The sequence below is a fragment of the Sparus aurata genome, chromosome 3 (assembly GCF_900880675.1).
Source record: "Sparus aurata chromosome 3, fSpaAur1.1, whole genome shotgun sequence".
Lineage (NCBI taxonomy): Eukaryota > Metazoa > Chordata > Actinopteri > Spariformes > Sparidae > Sparus > Sparus aurata.
In genome coordinates this window covers 19,105,919-19,125,731 of record NC_044189.1, presented here as the reverse complement: position 1 = coordinate 19,125,731, position 19,813 = coordinate 19,105,919, and the positions used below count along the sequence as shown (strand labels likewise).

General features: G+C 40.0%; 1 protein-coding gene across 1 annotated transcript in view; it reads left to right on the top strand.

The window, feature by feature from the left end:
* The window catches only part of nxph1 (neurexophilin 1), a 64,429-nt gene extending 46,073 nt beyond the window's left edge, over window positions 1–18,356 (top strand). The window contains exon 2 of the mRNA XM_030413010.1: window positions 16,444–18,356. Within this exon, the coding sequence (XP_030268870.1) occupies window positions 16,444–17,199 (756 nt within the window). The 3' untranslated portion in view covers window positions 17,200–18,356. The remainder of the gene's footprint in view (window positions 1–16,443) is intronic.
* Window positions 18,357–19,813: the final 1,457 nt, after the last annotated feature.

The window sequence follows — 19,813 nt, the reverse complement described above, 5'->3', positions numbered from 1 at the left end:
ATTGCAGGCTGAGGCAATGTGCAATATTTCACACTCTAGAGACTCTCTTAGAGACAACTTGGACTCAGCTTACATAGAGTAACTGTAGCTTACTAGTGGGAATGCATGCAGTCAGGGTGGGAATTTTGTTATTTTAGGGGCAAGTCCATTTGGCCTTCAGTTTTTTTTTCAGGGGCACCAAGGCCACATGACAGGGCACAAAGGCCACTGGGTAAAATGTGTTGATTTACCTTTCAGACTGATACCATAACATCCTAATTTATAATAAGACATGGATTGTGTATTAAAACATTTTTTTATACCAAACTCAAGTTAAAGTTACATTAGAAAGTAGTTTTTGTTAAGTAGGGTTAGGGTGAGGTGATTTTTGTGACACCTCACTGAATATTAGTGTTATTGAATATTTCTCCCAATAGAAATTCCCCAAAATTATGGCAAAGCACATTTTTTCCAAACAAAAAATTGTAGAATAACCAGCAGGAGACCACTGATGTGTGGAGTGATTTTGGTGACACTACACTCTGAATAATAGTGAAGTTATTGAATTTTTTGTAGTTTCTCTTTTCGGTGTTGCACTTTGTAGACGGTCCCTGCGCCCTCGTCTCACAGCTGGCTGACCATACAGACCAGAGTTAATGTCCAGGCGCTTGTTTTGATTAACATACGGTTGTAGCCCGTTGTCTACCTTACTACGGTAGAAAAGACCCGTCGTTTGTGTTTTAACAAGGTTTCACTTATGAGTTATTGATCCGGGAAGTTCGAATCTGTGAATCTATTTCCAACTTTACCGGACTAAATCATACCACATAAGTCAGTTGCGTATCATGTCAAAACCGGCTGCGCTCGCTTTCGCACCTGTGCTGTAAGTTTTGTACTTCTGTTTTGAGACGCTGCTGCTGTTTGAGAGGCTTTCACGTGAGATCATCGTGATGATGAGACTCCACCTGCGCAAACCGCAAACTGACTGAAGTTACTACTGACTACTGACTACTGTGCACTCAGGTGGCTGTAATTAAAGGCAAGCTCGCTAAGCTGACCGGGCCAGGGGCACAGAGGCCACTGTGGCCGTATGATGAGTTTTTTTTTCACGGGGCATCAAGGCCAAAGTGTGGGGCAACGGCGGCCATGAAATTCCCTCCCTGCATGCAGTTAATGCACTGTCTTTATACTTAAATGTCATCTGATCGGCCTGATGTGATCTATTTTGAGAACTCCGATCAAAACCGAAAGGGGCATTATCGGCCGATTGCGATCGGTTGCCGATTGATCGGTGCATCTCTAGATGTCAGGGGAGACAGTCTGCCCTTCTTGGACTGTGCAGTACACACTGAAGAAGATAAAAGCCTCAACATTGAAGTGAACAGAAAACCTAGACACATTGATTAGTACTTGATGTTCGACTCTCATCACCCACTGCAGCACAAGCTGAGGGTCATCGGAACTTCAAACCAACAGGCTGAGACCGTGTCCACAAAGACAGAGGGGAAGGAGAGGGAACAGAAGCCCTTCAGGGGAGCACTTAGAACTCGTGGCTACCCAAACTGGCCCTTTGTCAAAACCTCTAAAAGATCCAGAGCAGACAGAGAGGAGGAATGAGAAAACCTAACAACATCATCATTCCTTATGTCGCGGGAATATCTGAGGAGGACCTAAACATAACATACCGGTTCACTTTAAACCTACCAACACGCTGAGGCAGAAGCTTGTCCATCCTAAGGACAAAACACCCAGGCATAAGCAGAGTAATGTATTTTATGCCGTTCAATGCAGCCAGGACTGTACAGATTTTTACATTGAAGAGACAAAATAACCTCTCTGTAAATGGCACAACACAGGAGGGTCAACTGCTCAAGCCAAGACTCTGCTGTCCACATCTTGGCCAGAGAAAACAGAAGGTTTAAAAGAGGAGTAAAAGATTCCACCTATGTCAAACTGGAATGGGAACAGAGAAAGTGCCCTTCTACATTGCCTATCACCCACCGACAATACAGTACTGAGTTCCCCTCCGAGACAGCTAAACAACCATTCACACTTGGACTCACCTAGCCTTAGCAACCAACATGAAGGTCGGTTGAGCCAAGTGGCTCTAACGACTGAAACTCAGAGCTCACATGTGTCCTTAACAGCTCTGTAAGGACACTCCCACACAGGGTTTAAAAGCCTGTGACTCCCCTCCATTTAGCTAGAACTGAAGAAGCCTCTTGAACGAGGTGAAATGTCTTCAAGGAACTGAAACAAGCACAGTTGCCTACGATACAGCACTCAGGATGTGAAATAAGTGATTGCATGCAATATTCAGCCCCTTTAAATTGACTGATAGTTGACAGAATTCAGCAGAGGTCCAGCAAATTGGTGTTAGTCGTCTTGCAATTTGTGAAATGGAGATCACCTCAGTTCAGTGAATGTGTCTCCAGCGATTGCATACAAAAACACCTGTTTCTGGACGGTCCAGTCATTGGTTAATCAATATTCCTGACTTGAAGGGGGTGAATACTTATAACTTACTCAACAACGACTCAACTGTGAAGTGTACTCCACCTCCAGACGATGGGCCACTGTCAGTCAACACAGCAGATGTGAGAAAAATCCTGCCGAGAGTGAATATGAATAAGGCTGCTGGTCCAGATAATATGCCTTCCGTGTACTAAAAAAAACATATGCCGGTTAGCTAGCTGATGTTATTACTGACATTTTTTAACGTGGAGACTGGGGGCAACGTTTAGCTCAGTGGGTAGAGCGGGCATCCCATGTACAGAGGCCCTGTACCTAAAAAGTCTGCTGTGTCTAGTCTTAATGACCCCCATCCTGATGAAGTGCTTTGAGGAATTGGTTCTTGAACACATCAAAGACCACTTCCCTGCCAGCTTGGTCCCTCACCAGTATGCTCTCAGTACCAGCATACACATAAAGAATACCATATCTTCTGCCCATATACACAGTGTTGCCAGAGCATGCAATTGTATATTGAACCTAAAAAACAATAAAGCAGCAACCTAAAGAAATGTAAAGCCTTAGCATATCTGTGGTTTGCAGAAACATAAATTGCCAAAACTTATTCTGATGCTTGAGTTGGTAACTTGCCAGCAGATTAAATTTTGAACACCAAAAACAGCTGCACAGTCATTGATAATTGTGATGAATTAGAAAACATGTAAATAGTACACGTGTGGCCCACCCTGTTAAAAGAACATCCTCACAGGCCTTTATGTTATGTTGACTTATGAGTGATCAGCCTGTGAAGGCTCAGTTTAGTTTTATACTTTGCTGAACTGAAGGTTAATTGTCTGTATGTTCAGGGTCATGCTTCCTCAGTCCTCCTCTTCCTATATTGTTAAGCTAACACCCTCAAATTTTTCCTCCCTTTCTCTTCCTCCCTTTCTGTTTTCATTCTCTGGAGCTTTCATAAGACTTCTTTTTCAAACACCACATGGCCATCTTTCTTCACCCATCACTTTATTCTGGCCCAGCTTTGCAGCTCTCTCTGCATGTGTATGACGACTGGAAATTTTCAAAAGAGATGAAGAATCTGGAGCTCATCTCATCACAGATCTTTTGTCTTCAGTCTCATTTTAATGTAAAAAAGCAAATTAAATGGTGCCAAACTCACTCTGTGAAAAAACAAAGGCTGGGATGTTATTACGTTGGACTCTGTTTTCTGCTTGTCATAAAACTAGAAATACCAATATGGTTAGTGGTTGTATGTTCCTAGGGTTTCTGTTGTGTTTACAGTATACAATAATACAATCTGCTCTCGCAGGCCATTTGCATCTTAGCAAATTACCATCGAGCTCAAAATACAACATGGATCGTGATGCTAGTGTTGTGATTTGATTTATTGTCTCACTTTTCAGCTGTTGGCAATAACAGAGCCACATCAATTATACATGTGTGTTCAGCAAAAAGTGACAAGTTAATTACAAGAACAAATAAAAGAATTTCCAGGAATTCTTCTTAAAATAGCACAGGTCAGAGCACCACAGAGTACATCTTTGTAGATCATTTTCAGGGTGTTTTATGGATCCAAATGAGGCAAAAGTTTTAAGTGGGACTTAAACTGGATTTAACAGGTCACAGGAAACTGTGCTTTAATCTGCAACCTGATTTTTGGCCGGTGGGAAGCCAGGGAGGAATTATGTCCTGCTTTGGGTAGCCCCTTGCTTGTGCTCTTGTTGCCTATCTGAACCCACTCTTTCTCAAAATAGTGGGTTCAGATAGGAACCGGAACATGCTGTTAAATCCAGCTCAAGTCCCATCTTCAAGATTCCTTTTGCCTCATTTGGATCCAGAAAACACCCTGAAGATTATCTACAAAGATACTCTGTGTCGCTCTGACCTGTGCTATTTTAAGAAGAATTCCTGGAAATTCTTTTATTTGTTTTTGTAATTAACTTGTTGCTTTTTGCTGAACACACAGGTATAATTACATTGTGATGATATCCCACATCAGTGAGAATTTTACAAATATTTACATATATTTCATCTTTCAAACATTCATAATACCAAGACTAATAATTTGAATAAGTTGGGCTGTTTTGCTGTTATGTATTTTCTGGCAATTTAACACGCATTTAACATGTGTTGTTTTTTGTTTCGTTTGTTTCAATGATTTCTTAATTAATTTCCATCCTATGACAAACATAATTAAAAGTCAGCACACAGAGAAAATGAGGGTAAGACAGGGCAGTTTAAAGGACCTGATAATAGGTCACACCTGAAGTTATTCTTACTCCCCAACAATACAGGAAAATAATTATAAAATAATGATAAAATAATAATAATTTAACCTCATGTATTTTTTTATTCTCATTCACATTTAATGATCACGTTGCATAATGAAAAAGATTTTTACAAGAGACAGTACAAAGAAGGTTAATAACTAGAGCATCACGGTGTAATCATAGTGAAGGCTTTTTTTAAACTCTAGATATAATCCTAAAACAATTTAGTGGAAAAAAATTCTCTGCTGTAAATAAAAATGTTAAATTCTCACTTTGCCTGTCCTTTATTGCCCACTCGAAACATCACAGTATTCAGACTGAAAAGACTGAGTGCACGGTACGCATGTTGTTAAGGATTTCTACCAGAATGCGCATTCTGTGGATTTTTATACAGTCTGAAACCTGCGTGGAAGGTGGCTCACCAGACTTCTGTCACATGCTCCTCAGCTCTGCTTGCTGCTATTGTCTCCAGATGACATTGTCTGCTACTAAAACATGCATATCTCTATATTGCTGGCTGTGGAGTAGCATTGTTTATAATGTAGGCACCAAGTTTTGACAAGGGAGGAGAATATACAAAATAAGGAACAGAAAGGGCTCTTTTTAAAGGATCTATAGTGCTTGGTTGAAAGCGCATGGTGCAAATGCATTTAGGGCATTTCCAGGTCAATTTTGCAAGTTAGACTGCAGATAATCTGGGCGTAAAGTAGGGCACATGGCACAAAGGGGTTGTATTTGGACTCTTCATTAGTCATGGGTGTGGTTTGGGTGTGAAGATACCCTTAAGAAATAACCTAAAAGATCTAACATTAACAATAAAACCAATTTGCAGGTGGAGTTGGTTATTGATTAGCTTAAATCAACCAGGACCACTTTCACCTGGGAAGAAATAGACAACGGTCAACGGTTGTGTAACACACAAATTAAACCAATCAGGGTGCTATCTCCTATCACCTTTAAGAGCCAGATGCACAAGGACTGAGAGCATTTAAATAGCTGCACTCATTTTTCGCTGAGGGACAGGAATGCTGTCCTTTGCCGCTGGACCCTCACAATCATCAACAACTCCATTTGACTGAATATGAGAAAATACAGATACTTAACTGAGGAGAAGGAGGCGGCGCGTTGCTGCACATCCCTCTGTGTTTGCGCAGATCTCATTCGTTGGATCAGGTGGGACGGGTAATAAAATGATCATTCTGGTGAATAACAGGTGGGATGTGGGTGGTTGAAATATGTTTTAAATGTGGAAATATATTAATGACATTACCTGTAGTAATCCCCCAGCAGCAGAAACTATTTGTGTATCTCTATACATTAACATGCACATTTGCAGCGAGGAGCAGCTGATAAACATCTTTGGTTGTTTAAAACTCCTGATTCGCCAAAAGGATCAGTTAGTACTTCATGTTCATTTGTGTTCTATGTTCTATGACACATCAAAAGGTCACACACACAGTCCGGATCATATAGTAAAATAGTTTGCTGTGAAGCCACTGTCCTGATAAATCCTGACATTTGGTCTAAAAGTATTTATTTCAAAAGCTAAATGATTAATTCTGTTTTCTCTACAGAGTTTGGTTTTGGTTTTGTTACTTAAATGTGCCACAATATTTGTTACAGTGACATTACTATGCATGGAAATGTTAAAAATTACTAAAAGCAGCTTCATAAACAAGTGTCTGTATGTTGTGAACCCGCCTGTGTAAGGGCATCATCCCATCTGAATAATACGTCCTTTAAATAGCCTTTGACTTTACACCAGCTTCTTGTTGGTCTATGGTGCTGTCATTTTCTCCTGCATCAAGATAGCAGTGGGCCATCTCTACACCAGACCACACCTCACTTTAAGACCACCGTGCCCAGGGATGAACAGGGGTTGGTCTGAAACTAGCAATGAAGCCCAAAATCTCTGGTTGCCAAATCCATTTTAATTCATTTTATAAACATAAAAAAAAACTCCATCAAGTGTGACAATGAACATTGTCAATTCAGTGTACCACTTTTAAGTGACGGTGGGGTTAATTTGTCATCCAGGCAGTATTGATTGTTTATACTTGTTTTCTAACATTGCATCATAAAACAAGCAGCAGTAAGAGATGGATGTCGCTTGGCTGCAGTGAGCTGCAGTAAAATGACAAAAAGCTATAATTCACAACTTGTGGAATGCTGTTGTAAGCCGACGCAATATCCTGTCCTGCCTACTCTCTGCAAAGCACGTAATTGAATTTCATCAGGTGAAATCCACTCTGACTAAGTCCCAGACAGTCATCAGACAGTTTTCATCACACACCAATACACACACTGTGACACATTGTGGCAAATCACCTGTGGAAACAGCTGGACATCAAGAGGACCAGTGATTTATACCAGCTGGAATAAAGCCTAGATCAAAAGGTCAGAATAATGATAAGAAAGACAGAGAGGGAGAAGAAGGAGTATGTAAAATTACAACGGAGAGCAAATCTGCGTTCAAATTATGAATGAGTCAATTGGAGCTGAGCTCCCATAAAAGCAGTAAAATCACACATCTGTAGGATCGCTAATTCATTACCCACGACCATTATTTTAAACATTAAATAATGATTTTTTTTTCAGTGTAATTAGTATATTTTTTTTTACATTAATGATATAGATTAACAGATTTTTTTTTTTCTCCAGAGGAAGTACACACATTGGCCCTCATTTATCAATCTTGCGTGAAAACGGGTGCAGATCTGAGCGCAGAATTGGTCTTACGACAGGACACACGTGTGATTTATGAAACATTCGTATCTGACCAATTCCAGTGCACGAATGATCGGGTCTTGATAAATGCGGCGGCTGAATTGGATCGTCATTAACATGTTACGCCCTTAAATATTCCTGGTTGGGAGGCCTCGCCCACTGAGGTCAAACATGGAAAGAAGAAACAGTCAGTGCGTTTACATGACACTCAAGAAAACCGAATTACTGTGTTAGTCTGACTATGATTGGATTTCTAAGATGCATGTATACACCTTAGTCTGACTAAAATCGGACCGGATCGGATTTCTCATAGTCGAATTAAAGCACCCAGACTATTCGATTGATAGTCGCATTACTCCTGCATGAATACGTTCCAGCGAATCGGATCGGATTTTGCGTTCGGTGCAGGCGCGAGATTTTTCCCCGGGGCCGTGAGCCAGAAGTAGACGGACGGCGGCGACGGCGGCGGCGGTGGCGGCGGTGGCGGCGTCTTTCCTCCGAAATTACAGCAAGAAAGACCGCCATTGTGCCCCTAGTTTGTGTAATTATCATGTACACCATTTACGAAGTGTACAAAGATGTAGCTTTGTCTCGCTCTTCGTACGCCATCTTTCTTGATTACCGAGGCAGCTGGTGACGTAAAGAGGTCAGCTGGAGGTGGCCCTTTTACCACTAGTTGAAATGGGTACAGTGCCAGCTAGCGTACCGGGGTATGACATGCTCCGGCCAATAATCCGATTTTCTCACCGGCATGTATACTCGGATAATTGCAGTTGTCTGATTGAGTAGCATAGTCGAACTATGGCTGTAATCTGACTAAGCTGTGCATGTAAACGCACTGACTGGCAAGAAGAGACACTTTTCCAAGATGGAGATCGGCATCCTGGCAGCGCTGGCACATCAAAGGCACTCCGTTCACTAATGCAAATGTTGTGCAAAACTGAACAGGCCAAAATAATATCGCACACTTTCTCTGGAGTATACAGCAGCGTTCCCCCTGCTGGTCTGAGACGGAGTCACCTGCCCTTCAGTAACCTGAAGCAGCGCTCCACTGTGACCCGTGTGCGTGTGTGTGCACCATTGAATCTGCGTTCCTGCTCTGTGGCAGGGTTTGCCAGCGGGGTAAGGTATTCCGGTAATTGTCATATTTTATTTTACAAAAAAGTGGTATCAGTAAAAACGTGGGCTTTTTTTGTATTAAAATAGTTTAATTTTGTTTCATTCGTTTTAAGAATCCGTTTTGATCTGTTCTAAATATGTGACTGCTTATGCTTAATGACAGCTGAGGTTCGTTTAATAATTCTTTTCAGACTCAGCCAGATTTTGCTGTGCTGCACCGCAAATCCACAGACTCAGATTTGCGTACACGAGCTCAGACCTGACGTGAGATCTGATTGTAGCTTCCGCTCACGTCCAAATTGATAAATGCCGAAGTTTGCGTGGAAATGGTCGTACGCACGGTTTTCTGCTGTACGTTCATTTGATAAATGAGGGTCAATATGTTCTCAGCAATGAAGTGTCTCTCTCTGGGATGTGCATGGTCATACCATTTCATATTTAATTAACTGTTGCCGTTATCCACTTGATACATTTGTTGCAAAAAGTGAGCTATGTGTGTGTGTGTGTGTGTGTGTGTGAGTCAAGGACATAGACCACATAATGAATTTAAGTTACTTATATATATAAGTTACGGTAATATCCCTGGACTCCCTTACAATCCTTGCGTGATTTTAAGAGTTGTTGCATGAGGAGAATCTTGACAAATTTTACAAAACAGCTACAGCTAATTGAATTAAATTAAATCATCAGTGCCTTCTTGTAAATTCAGCTTTTAACACAAAACATTAAGATGTTTTCTTATCTTTTAACAAGTGTTTGCTGCAGCATCGCTGAAAAAGCCTGCTTATTTAGAGTGCATCCCGTCTGCTTCTGTGTCTGAATTGCGTCTTTTGTCCAAGCAGTATTTTGAACACACTGTCAATAACTGATTTCACCATTTACACCAAATGTGTAAGGGGAATATAACATAGACAGTAAACATGTACAGTTTTACAAATTCAGAAAACAGTAACTAATATAGGTTACTTCTTGTTGTCCGTGGAGACTCTCATAAAAACTTGTGTAAACATCTCATTGGTTTATTACAGAGATGTAGGTGTACATTTGCACAAAGCAGGGAAGTAAACCCACAAGACATCACTTCAGATGGTAAATATAATGCTCGGTCTGCTTGAAGCTGCCTACTTGTGAGAGTATCACGAAAGACGGATGGTAAAAGCACGGAGAGTATTTAGAGTTTGATAAGATAACTCTTATAGTCTATATTTAACTTGTTTACATTTATATTTTCTGCTTGAGAGGAACCTGAGAATAAAAATTGTCTTGTACTTAATTTTCATGCATGAACTGTTTCCTTGTACTCCCCGGTCAGCCAGCAGTTCATTATCTATTCTACAAAATAAATAGTATTAGTAATAGTGTTCACACTTTGAGAACCCCTGCTCTTCAGCCACAGAGGACATAATACAGAACCATTAATTAGCTGAGTTGTACTCCATATGACAACCAATCTGATGTGTAAAATCAGTTCAGCTACAGGTGTTCCTCTAGATTTGTCACAAGGTGTGTCTCTATTCCGTTATCCTAACAGATACCTCTATCAGCAATGAGTTACTTTGTTTTACTTCTCTCGGCTATATAAATTCATTTAATGAATTCACTAATGTATTTGTTAAATGAAATGTCATGTACTAAAAAAGATGTATCACTTTGGATTGAATGGTTAAAAAGCGTATCTCTCTGACTTCAGGAATGAATGTAAAAACAAGGATTGAGAGGCTCTACAAAACATCGAAAACTTTTGAAAGCAGTCAAACGCCAAAGTGCTTAACAGCATGTGCAGAGACTCTAGCAAATAATTTGTGTTTGGACTGAACAAACAGAGACTATACTGCTTGCCTTGCCCAGCAGTCTTCCTTGCCTGGGGGCAACCAACTGGCTGCCTGGCCAGTAGTCAGGTATCTGCAAGGCCTGTGCTGGCTGCGGTGTTGGCCATGTTTACCAGATGCACTGTTCCCTCAGGTGAGCACACTACAGCTGGCAGCTCCTGGATCCTGCAAACCCACTGGCCCGCTGCCTGAAACATGCTGGATGATGCCTGAACCTGAGAACTGCACAGATAAATATGCCTCTATGCACTGCATAGAGCCCACCCACAGGACTAGACAAACAAGTACAGATAAACAACCACAGACTGCACACTTTATACTCAGTGACAGTTGTATGGCCCCACTGCAATTAATTGTGATAAAAACACTCTAGTTTGTCAATGGCTTGATCATTAATATAACAATATCAGAAACATTGGTGACGGAGTGGTGTGAATTCCCAGGGGAACATCTTTGATCTTGCTGAAGTAGTCTTCAGCCACTAGAGTAGTCCAGCCTCTAGTGGCCGTAGTATTTATTATGGCAGAAAAGGAAGAAGCGAAGAGAAGTAGTATGAAGAGCCAAAAAGTCGGGAGTAGGTCGGAGATTGATGGTTGGGTCAAACAAGCACAGGACATCCACCAAGGAAATAGCTGTTCTTGTCCAGTGTGAAAAGGGAAAGACAGTTTGGTTAACTAACATAGTCGAGTTAAGTCACATAAACAACATATCTGCAGTCATGTATGTACGTAGGTATGGTTGTCAATGAAATTACATGAATATGTGGTTAAACCGAACAAGGATGTTTTCCTACCAACAGATCCAAGACTCTCAGTGACCCCAAAGGCCCTTCATTGCTGTTTGGCAATCACTTTATGGTAATCCAATTAATTGCAAATTTCATTGACAATAAGCAGCAGTAAAGTCTACTTTAAAAAAATTAAAAATAAATTAGTTAAGGCATTCCCACCCAATTTACTGAGCACTCCAGGGGTTTTGTCCTGATAGGGGCTCAGAGCTCATTTTAAAACATTTATTACCGACATCTATCTGATAGTTGTAATTTTACTTTTACTTAAAGTGGCTACAGGGCACAATTTCTGGTGCTTCTGTACTGCTAGCTTAAATCATAGTTTTTACAGTTGACTACCTGTGCAAGGACTGGAGAAATCAGATGAATCCCCTCAAAGCAACCGCATCTAAAGCGCTTTGTCTTGTGTTTTTAGTTCATTTTTTGTTATTCTATTGATGGACCATGAAAAAACTGACTTTCCAGATCTCTTTCATAAGCATGCACATTATCATAAATCCAATCCGGTGTAATCCTCACCCTTCGTCAAGATGAGGAGACCACCTCGCCTGTTTGAATAGAAAATGATTGCTGAGTGTGTCTGCCTCATGCAGCCAAGTGCTCTCTGAGTTTTAATCCTTGAGGCTTAAGATAGATCACCTGAGACCCTCTTCAACTCCACCAAGTGAGCTGTGAACTTCAGTTAGCCTCTGTTTGTTTCTTCCTTTCTGATTTTCCTCTTGTTGAATAAGAAAAACATTCTCTAGGGGGTGACTGGTTCATTATCTAACTCTCTGTACTAAGTGTGTGAATAGGTTTGAATCCTGTTATAGTTTTTTTCATTGCTAGGTTCAGATTAATGCAGTTGTCTTTTTCACTCCCAGCACCCACGCTGTGTAAATAGCAATTGTAATTGTGCCCACCTGTTTGCCCCTGGCCGTGTCTTAAGGGTGTGAGGTGTGGTCAGGCGCACTGATGGTGTATTGCTATCTTGAGGCAGCATGCTTCTGGCGCCAACAAGAAGCATGTCTGAAATTCAAGGCACAGTCTGTTTCCAGCTATTTATAGGGTGCATTATTCAGATATTAGGCTAAGATTCACACCGTACATCTGCTCTGATTTTATAGAAACAAATATTGTAGCACATTTAATCAGCAAAACTAAAAGCTGTAGTTATAAACTCTCCAAAGGACACAAAATTAAACTTTTAGCTTTTAAAATATGTATCTCAGGAATTATCAGGACAGCTGCTTCAAGCTATTTAAATTAGCATTTACCATGGTTGCAGGTGTTAGCAGCAAATGCACTACTTACCTGTAAACTGCATACTATTATTATTATTATACAACAGACATACTCTTTCTGTAGATCCAGTAGTTCCCAAATGCTGGCTGTTCAAACAGAGTAACAATATCACGATTTTTTCAGAGTGAGTGAGTGAGGGACAAAGTTACAGGATTTGTCCAGGCAGTGGAGCAGCATTTGCTCATTGGCAAAAGAATCTGTGGGAAGCTGACTCATTACTGGATTGTGTGTGTTTGTTCAGCTATACATATGAGTGCCTTCATATGTAATTTCAGTCAGAAATTGTTGTTCAGAAATTCAGTGTCAGTTTTAGTGTGCTCAGAGCATCCTCTGTATGGAGGATATTTTTGGTCATTATTAAAATTCAAAGTCTAAATAAAATTTAAGATTAAATAAATACAATTTAAAGATTATTATTTTACTACACAACTAGGAGTAATCAGGTCATAAATTACCTAAACCAAGAAAAACTCAATTGAAAAAAAAGGTAAAATGCATAAAATATAAATATATATAAATAAAGTAAAATTTAAAATGCTAAATCTTAAAAGGAAATGCTCAAAGTAAAAGCATTTGTAAACATGAAATTGGAAATATTAATGGAAGTAAGACAAAGGAAATGTGCAATGGGGAATAGTTGTGGGTGGACTAGGTCGTTTTTGGGAAGAAAATTAAATGGGACGATTTTAAATTAATGAAGGATTGTTTTTCATGCCTAAACAAAATAAACAATCTCTCTTCATTTTCATGAGTGAATAAACTGAACATACCGTACAAACTGACTCTGACAACTTTATTTATATGTCTTTGGCCCCAGCACCTTTCTTGCTTCAAAGAGTGTGGGTCAGGGGGTCTTGGCTTATTTATGTAGTTGTGGAAATTTCTGAGTTTGTATCATTAACTAGGCTAATCAATAATAAATACTAGATTTACTCTGAGTTCCTGAATTGCTTTTCCAAAACAACATAGTGCGCCTTAAAGCTGTTAATTAAATCAAGGGGAAAAAATCAGTAGATCTCAGTAATACATATTTTTTAGGCTACAGCTGTTTTAATGACTAAATTATTAGGCCTAAAAACATCCAGAAATGTATCTTCTGAATTTAATAATGATTCAATGCATTCCTCAGTTACTACACTGACAAATGATTTTCTGCTGCTGATTTGCACAAGGAAATTATATCATAAACTCTACCTCTGACTAACCCTGTAACGAATTGACCATATTTGGGTTCCAGCCAGCCAGTCTACCAAGTCTGTGATATACTTTATAGTACAGACATTGTCTCCATGAAACAGTATGTAAAGAGCTTTCTGCATGTCCCCATGGTGTTGAGAGACACAACTGTGAGGCAATTCAATTCCGAGGACCAACTGATTGGTAGCAAAACCTTATTTTCAAAGTATTGATCCTGGGGGCGACCCACAAAATGCAAAAACCTCAGCAAGACAGATCTGCTGTCACGTCTTACAGTACAAATCAGGCAATCAATGTCACATACCTCTAAAGGGGCCTGTATGGGCCCAATTCTAGTCATCTGTGTGAAATAGTGAATACCCTTGGGTTCATCAATCATCAATTCAAGGAGCACTCTTTAGTTAATAGTCCAGTCTTAACATGCTGAACGGCCACTGCATTTATCTGTGTGAGCTAGCTGATACTCCCTATTTGACAAAGGTAGGAGATGGGAACAATATGTTTCTATATTCTCTTTCGCACTCAGCTTGATGTGCTATTATTCCCAATTTGAGGCTGTCCACGATTTGAATTCAAATCTTGAAGCAAAGATTGATTTCCTTAAACCCAAATGGAATACATTTGAGTAGTCAATGTTGTAGAAATCTGCATGCTTGACTGTGAAGGTCTATATTTCGTGAATGATTTAGATAAATTATATCTCGTGACACAATATTTCACCCAATATAGAAGTATGTTTTAGTATTGGCATGCCTTTCTAGGCCTTTAATTCCTCCCCACCCATCCTTGAAATTCTACTGGATTCAATACTGTAATCAAGTGGAATTGGTGACCATGAGAATGTGAATCACTGAACAGGATTACAGCAAACCAGAGCGTAAGTCTTTTAAAGATATGTATTTGGTTACAGTGTCCTCAGCTATGAACACTGTTGACTTCATATTACCAATGAGGTGTCAGGAAATTTGGGGATTAGGAGATGTTTCTGGGTCGTATCAAATTCAAGTAATGTTTTTTTCAGTCACATTAAGTCATGTTAAAGTGTTTTTTTATCAATATGTATTGGCTCTTTGTCTCTATATCTCACCTATATGTCACTATAAGGCTAAACATACGCTAAAAGCTATTTTGAAGGATTTCGTTCTTTCAAGGTTTGTAACTTTTTGGAAATGTAAAAACATATTGATGACTCACCCTGCACTCGAAGCTGAAAATAAAATTGAAAAAAAATTGCGTTTATTGTGTCCAATAAACGCAATTTTCATGACCCCACCATTACTGTGCCAATACAAAACTTTAGAACTTAAGTCACTGATTTGAGTGAATACAGAAAGTATTTTCTGACGCTCTGCCTAAACTCTGGATGGATAGCTTTACTTGTTACTAAAGTCATTGCTAACTTGTGCTAACCAGGATTCTCCCAATGAACAACTCCAGAACGGGGCCATATGCGGCTTCCAAGAACAATGAAAGGCAGTTACAGTATCAACGAATGCTTTTTATGGGGTTTCCTCTTTGGACTACCATGTCCTTTGTAGCTAAAGTGATCCCTCACTACTGATCACCTTTAGCCTATTAGCAGTCCTATATACTGACTCAGCCCTAAGGTGTCAGGGGTCAATTATGGCAAGAAAACCACCTTGATCCCTGACTGGGAGCTGGTATTCTGGGCAGAGTCAGCAGACCACTAGCTACAAGTCCCTCCTAGCTGGTTCTTTTGACAGTAAACATGTAACTATGCCAAAGTATATAACACTTACCCATTTCATGAGAACTTTAAACGGGTGTTTTCACTTATTGTGGCTTCTGCTCAGGTTGAAGGTGGGACGACCTTTTCTATATATGATTAAAGGTGGAGTGTTGTCCCTTGGTGCACTATGGAGAACTTTTGTGATGATCTGGTGTCCGTCTTGTTTGTGTTCTCCACTCAACTAAAATGCAAAACATGTGTGCAAATGAACTCTAATGACATAACACACACGCCTGTTGTTTCATGCTATTCCACTGATTGACAGCTGGCGATAGTAACATGCTAAGAAATGCGGTGATGACAGTTATGTGAAAACTTTGTAATTTGGTATTTTTCATAGGAGAGGCACAACTGCTACATTTATAACAAAGAAAATGTGTATTAATAATTAACTTGTTTTGGATTACTTTATTCTCTGTATGTGCTGAAATGTTTGCCTGTCTATTCACAAATTTCACATTTTTGTATGTTCTATTGCCCTGACAAAAATACCTTAGGTCATGCCAGTTTTTGGATGAATTAAATGGAGGCCTGAAGAAAAGTAGCTCTCAATAAACAACTAAACAGGTTTTACACAGCAATCAAAGTACACATAGCAAAAAATTAAAAGGACTGTCAGGTGAGGTGAATAACATAAATCATCTCATTACAATGCAATGTTCTGGAAACCCTGGTACACAATCCATCCAAACACTGTTGTAGTCTTTTTGTACCAGCATTAGGGGTGCACTACCATAGGAGAGTGCCAGTGTCATGCAGGTGTATACTTGGTATGTAGCTGGGTTTCATTGGGTGTTGCATGTCAATTGTCATCCACATGAATGCCAGGACCCAGCAGAATGCTGCACTCCAACCAGATGATCAATGTTATTTACTTCACCTGTTGGTCTTTGTTTTTTCGTGGGTTTTTTTATGTTGTGGCTGATTGGTGTATGAGAAGAACAAAAACAACAACAACATGGATCAAGGATATCATCCCATTACACACATTACACACAAGCTGACAGATGTTGTTTCTCTCTTCCACAGGTAACAAGTGCCCACGCCTCAAAGTCGGATATTGTCAAGTCGGGAAGCCCCAAATCCACACTAAAGCATATATGGACAGAAAGCAGTAAGGATATGTCCATCAGTAGGCTGCTGTCACAAACTCTACATGGCAAAGAGAACAGCACAGCCTTGGACCTTCGCTATGATACCCCAGAACCCTACTCTGAGCAGGACCTATGGGACTGGCTGAGGAATTCCACAGACTTGCAGGACTCACGACCGCGGGCCAAACGGCGGCCAATGGTCAAGACGGGAAAGTTCAAGAAGATGTTTGGCTGGGGGGACTTCCACTCTAACATCAAGACGGTCAAACTCAACCTACTGATCACTGGTAAAATTGTGGATCACGGCAACGGCACCTTTAGTGTCTACTTCCGGCATAACTCGACAGGCCAGGGCAACGTCTCTGTCAGCTTAGTACCTCCAACCAAGATAGTGGAGTTTGACGTGGCAGCGCAGCAGTCCGTCATCGATGCTAAGGACTCTAAGTCCTTCAACTGCCGCATAGAGTACGAGAAGGTGGAGAAGGGTGCCAAGAACACGCTCTGCAACTTTGACCCATCCAAGACCTGCTACCAGGAGCAGACCCAGAGCCACGTCTCCTGGCTCTGCTCCAAACCTTTCAAAGTCATCTGCATCTTTATTTCCTTCTACAGCACCGACTACAAACTGGTGCAGAAAGTGTGCCCTGACTACAACTACCACAGTGACACTCCCTACTTCCCTTCTGGCTGACCTCCCAGTACACTCACATACAAAAAGATGGATGTGTGGAGCACAGACTCGGGCTTCTACCCATACCAGAGAAATGTGAATGTTAGCTGTACTGTCCCTAAAAATGTCCATAACAGAGCGTCAACTATCCCAATTTATTTCACAATTCAATGTTCTGAAAGCTGCAAAGAGAGCAGATACGTGCTGTTAAATGGTGGTATATAGGGCTGTTATATGCTTAAAAATTACCTATAAAAAATAATGTTATTTGTCAGTTAGGATTAGGTTATTCTACCTGAATTGTGTTTTGCCCTTATTGCTCCTTTTGGGATTATCATTGATGCCCTTTGTTGTTTGCTTCATGTTTAGTTCACACTTCTTTTCAGACTAGATGTTGTTTGCTCTTTGTTCACATTTTATTTGTAAAATTTTGCCTCTTACAGCATATGAACCCTTTGGACTACAACATATGAACTGGTTGACCCTGCTGTGCTATTTATGCTCTGCAGTTTATCTTGCATAACTGGAAATCAAAATCAAAAAACTCCTCATTTCAAAAGAATTAAGAAATAAATCTTCAGACATTTTTACAAAACCTGCAAGGCGGCTGAAGAGGACAGTGAAGAGCCCTATGAAAAATGTAACTATATAGGGAGGAGCTGGAAATTAGCTGGCTTCTCCCTCAGGCAAGTCAGGAGAGAAAACATTTTCACATGGTCAGATACTGTAACACTGTCGCTCTTCAGCTGTCATCAGAGTGTTCCTGCTAGTGCAGCTAGATGTTGAGATTGTTAGGTTATCAGTTCATTCTCGGCTGACTTATGATCTGATTACCATACTGATTGATCAGTTGGTCGTTCGTTGGGGGATGGGGCTTGCTCATTGTCACTTATATATCAAATGTAATGTATTGAATTATATATCTTAGAGCCTAATTTGTATGAACGGTTTGTATTGTACATAGTTTATCCAAATTGCGCTGCTTCTGTACATTCCCTCCAAGAGCTGTGTGTTTACCACCTAACTGCTAAATCATCTTGTTCACTCCGTTTATGCTTGTTCTTGGTTCCTCTAACAAAGAAAAAGATGTTGCTGCCCTACGTGTGAATTTCATGAAAACAGCAATCCTGTACAGAAGCTGTAAAACTGACTAAATATATTAAAAGTATTCATTGAAAGTTTCTTTATTGGGGGATGGTGGGGTGGGTTGGGTTGGGATGGGGTGGGGGGGTCGGGCTGTACATATGAATTAAAGAATACAGAACATTTTATCAATTGAATGTTTGTATGTGTGAGTTCTTCTCTGTAAATCTTGCTGTCACTATGCCTGTCAATTGGTTTAAGATGAATAGGCTACGACACCAGTGTGTAGTAATACACTGAATTGCAGTGGTGTAAAGTAATACACTGAATTAAAAAAAACAATGGTGCCCCTCTATAGGTCATATACCCTGTTTGCCACTCAAAGTCGAGATTGATTTGTTTTTAATGCATTTTGCATAAGTCAGTGAACAAACATAAATGTTACATACTTGTGTCATGTATGGTCTTTTCCATAACCTAAACACATTTTTCAGTGCCCAGACCTTACCAGACTGCAACAATTCTGACAGTCTTAACCATCCAAAAGGGGGGGGGGGGCACTCTAACCCTTCTTACACTCAGTTCAGTGATATGCAGATCGTGAGTTGTCACAAGACATGCCCTACTCGGTCTCTGATTGGAGGACTTCATTGGTTGTGTTCTCTTTGCTTGATTAAAATTGTTAACTCACTCAATAGCTGTTGAAGTAGCAGTCTGTTTTTGGTGGCTTTTGAGCTGTCTCTGGGTCACTCATCCTCCAGAGCCACTCCTCACTGCAACAGTGTCTCAACAGTGGGCTGCCCTTCCGCTACTCCATGACCCAGCTTGTCTCAACCTAAAGCTGGTAAAATATCTGCTCAACTCGTATCAAACACATCAGTCCTCTCTGAAATCCCTTAGATGATATCTAACTACAACAGAAGAAAATAATGTACACATCACACCGAGAGGAGACATGCCACACCTATTTGTACAAAAAAAAAAAAACTTCCAATATTTAATGAGCTGAGACACGTGTGTTAGGCTTAAAAAAGGCTAAATCACCTGACTTTATGCATGCCAGGATCAGTATCACCATTTGTTTGTTTGTTTGAAAAAAATAACAAGAACAGAATGCTGATTAAGAAAATGCATCATTCATAGAAAGCTAATTAATTCACATAAACATATAAAAGCACAGTCATTTTTCATGTAGAACTACATAGAGCAAATATAAGGAAAACTACACTATATTTCGAAAGCGAACATTTCATCAAGTTAATTAATTCAAATTAATAACCATAACATTCATTTAAAATGTCATCATATATTTTTTAACGATTAAAATTCAACCTTTAACATCATGAGTAAATCAACTATAACTTTCCTGGATAAAAAAATATGTTTTGATAACAACATTGTATCGTTAACATTAATCATATCAGAATCCTGTGTCACTGATGATGTCTTGCAACTCCTTGGGATGCTTTGTAATTGACAAGTGCCCTTCCCCTTTCTGTGACATCACCCCTATGAAGTTATGTGATTTCATGCACTTGGAATACTTGCTAAA